Source organism: Borostomias antarcticus (assembly GCF_949987555.1).
Source record: "Borostomias antarcticus genome assembly, chromosome: 17".
Taxonomy (NCBI): Eukaryota; Metazoa; Chordata; class Actinopteri; order Stomiiformes; family Stomiidae; genus Borostomias; species Borostomias antarcticus.
In genome coordinates this window covers 24,607,626-24,610,125 of record NC_140250.1, presented here as the reverse complement: position 1 = coordinate 24,610,125, position 2,500 = coordinate 24,607,626, and the positions used below count along the sequence as shown (strand labels likewise).

The 2,500-nt window shown below is 46.0% G+C and overlaps 1 protein-coding gene across 1 annotated transcript in view; it reads left to right on the top strand.

Moving 5' to 3' along the window:
* lrch1 (leucine-rich repeats and calponin homology (CH) domain containing 1) overlaps positions 1-2,500 on the top strand; it is a gene marked incomplete at both ends in the record, with an annotated part of 61,874 nt that overhangs the window by 33,034 nt on the left and 26,340 nt on the right. Inside the window, one exon of the mRNA XM_084451895.1 lies at positions 284-389. Coding sequence (XP_084308021.1) covers positions 284-389 — 106 coding nt within the window. The remainder of the gene's footprint in view (positions 1-283; positions 390-2,500) is intronic.

Genomic DNA, 2,500 nt, shown 5'->3' with positions numbered 1-2,500 from the left:
GTTTATTCACATTAAGATGAGGGACTGAGTTTGCAAGTATACCATACTGTAAGTCCAAAGTGTGTGTGATAGTTTGTGTTAGTGTGTGTGATATGAGTTGTGTGTCGGTGTGTGTGACATGAGTTATGTGTTGGCGTGTGTGATATGAGTTGTGTGTTGGCGTGTGTGAGATGAGTTGTGTGTCGGTGTGTGTGACATGAGTTATGTGTTGGCGTGTGTGATATGATTTGTGTATTGGCGTGTGTGATACAGTATGAGCTGTGTGTCCGTGTGCCCCCTACAGGACGTAAGCTGTAATGAGATCACCGCTCTGCCCCGACACATCGGCCGACTGAAGGCGCTCCGAGAACTCAACGTTCGCCGGAATCTTCTCTGTGTCCTACCGGAGGGTGAGCAGCTACATATACAGAACTACAAAAATTATTATCCTCTTGACATTGTTTTATATATGACTTTCATAAGGGCCCATTCTGTTGTACCTGAAATATGTCTTGCAGTGATAAGAGACCTTTATTCGAATCTAACTCTACTTTATAGGGTCGTTATTCTAGAGATGAACAAGAACTCCCTTACCAAACAAAAATGAAAATAGGCCTTGTAATCTATCCCTACTTTCACACTCCCGAGCCGTATTTGAAGTGGTTTTCAGTCAATTGCCGAGCCCAGTAGTGACAGATATATGAGGTCACCCAGTCTCTGTGGACGCCTCCTGGGTATTGAATGATGGCGGTTGTGGTTTGAGCTGTCAAGTCTGGAACCAGACGTTTGTTCGACGTCTCCTGACTTTCTTTTTCAACTTTCTTTTTAAACTCCCCGTAGCCGTGGCGACAGTCCAGAGACACCCGTCAGTCAGAATCTGCTCTAGCTAGCAGATCAGATGGTCGGATGAGGGTGTTTTCTTTGACGTCTCTCCAACGTTCTCCCGACGTCGCGTCTCCCCAGATTTACTGTGGCTTCACTACTGTCTGATCGCATAGACGTCGGTTTATTATCATCAGCTCTGGGATTGATTGATAAGCCGGGATTGGCCCGGCAGCTTGACGCCGTGGGTGGAGAGACAGGGGATTGGACGACAGCCCTGGGGTGGGAGGAGAGACGGGGGATTGGACCACAGCCCTCGGCTGGGAGGAGAGACAGGGGATTGGACGACAGCCCTGAGGTGGGAGGACAGTGGAAGAGGAGTGAAGAATTGATGGCAGTTTAACTTTTAAGGGCGTCATTCTTCAAATACTTTGAGAGTTTAAGGAGGTATTCTTAGTGGACCACCGTGACAGTTAAATTTTGTCCAACCAAAAGGTCTGGACTTATTTGTTGCTAGATAGAAGTCTGTTATCTTTCTTAAAAATAATTTCTTAAAAAAAAAAAATCTATTAAATTTCCACTCTCCAATTTCTATGATTTCTAGACCTATTTTAAGGTTGCCTAAATGGTCGTAGAAATCCCTTATCACCATAGTTTGTTTCAAACAGTGACCTTCAATGAGGATATGGCAGCGTATGTAACAGACATCTCATTCCAGCTAATTACCAGAAGTCGTTTAGTACCAGCTGGTTTTAAAAATAGTGTTCAAGAGTTGTCCCTCATGGCTTGTCTGCCAGGATCACAGTAGTCTCCCAGTGCTTTTAATTATAAAAGGTTGTCAGGGACATAATGTAATAATTGTTTTTGTGTGAATTTATGACCTCTTGGGAAAAGTATTGCTGGCAGTGTGCTCTGGTCTGGAACTCTGATTCTGTGTATCTCTCTTTCTCTTTACCCCCCCCCCTCCTCTCTCTCTCTCCCTCTCTCTCTCTCTCTCTTTCTCCCCCTCTCTCTCTCTCCCACTCTCTCTCTCTCTCCCTCTCTCTCTCTCTCTCTCTCTCTCTCTTTCTCTGTATCTATCTGTATCTATCTCTCTTTCTCATCTCTCTCTCTCCACCCACTTCCCCTTCTCTCTCTCTCTCTCTCTTCATATCTGTCACTTTTGCTTTTTCTGTCTCTATTTATCTTACTGGTTTTAGGGCTATTTATCCTCCTCTGGGATAATAACCAGGGTCTGGCATTACAATATTATGGATTCTTATGCAACAACTTTTACATCACAGGTATCTTCCATGCAGAATAGTTGCGTGTGGCCGTTTGTATCTGGTAATTTAGAAGACACTTTTGTCCAAAAAGGCTCCTCCCACTGGTATCACACCCCACATGGTCCTAGTGGGAATTGAACGTACGACCCGGTACTACAGCCAAACCTCGACCGAAACTCATCCACCGGCTCCAGAACCACACTTTCCAATGTTGTGAACTTCAGCCCCCGGTGTCTCAGTCGTTAGCTATGTCTCGCCTCCCACACACTGGGTCTGGGTCTTAGCGGTCTGAGGCCTGTCGCCTAGAGAAACTTCTCCCCTCTATTTTTAGCATGTTGGCAGGGCTAGCGCTAGCGGAACTTTGGCTGTGAGGGGAGGGTGAGGTCTGGAGGCTGTTCCCGCTGGGATCTTCAGGGGGAAAAGATCTGCCTGCT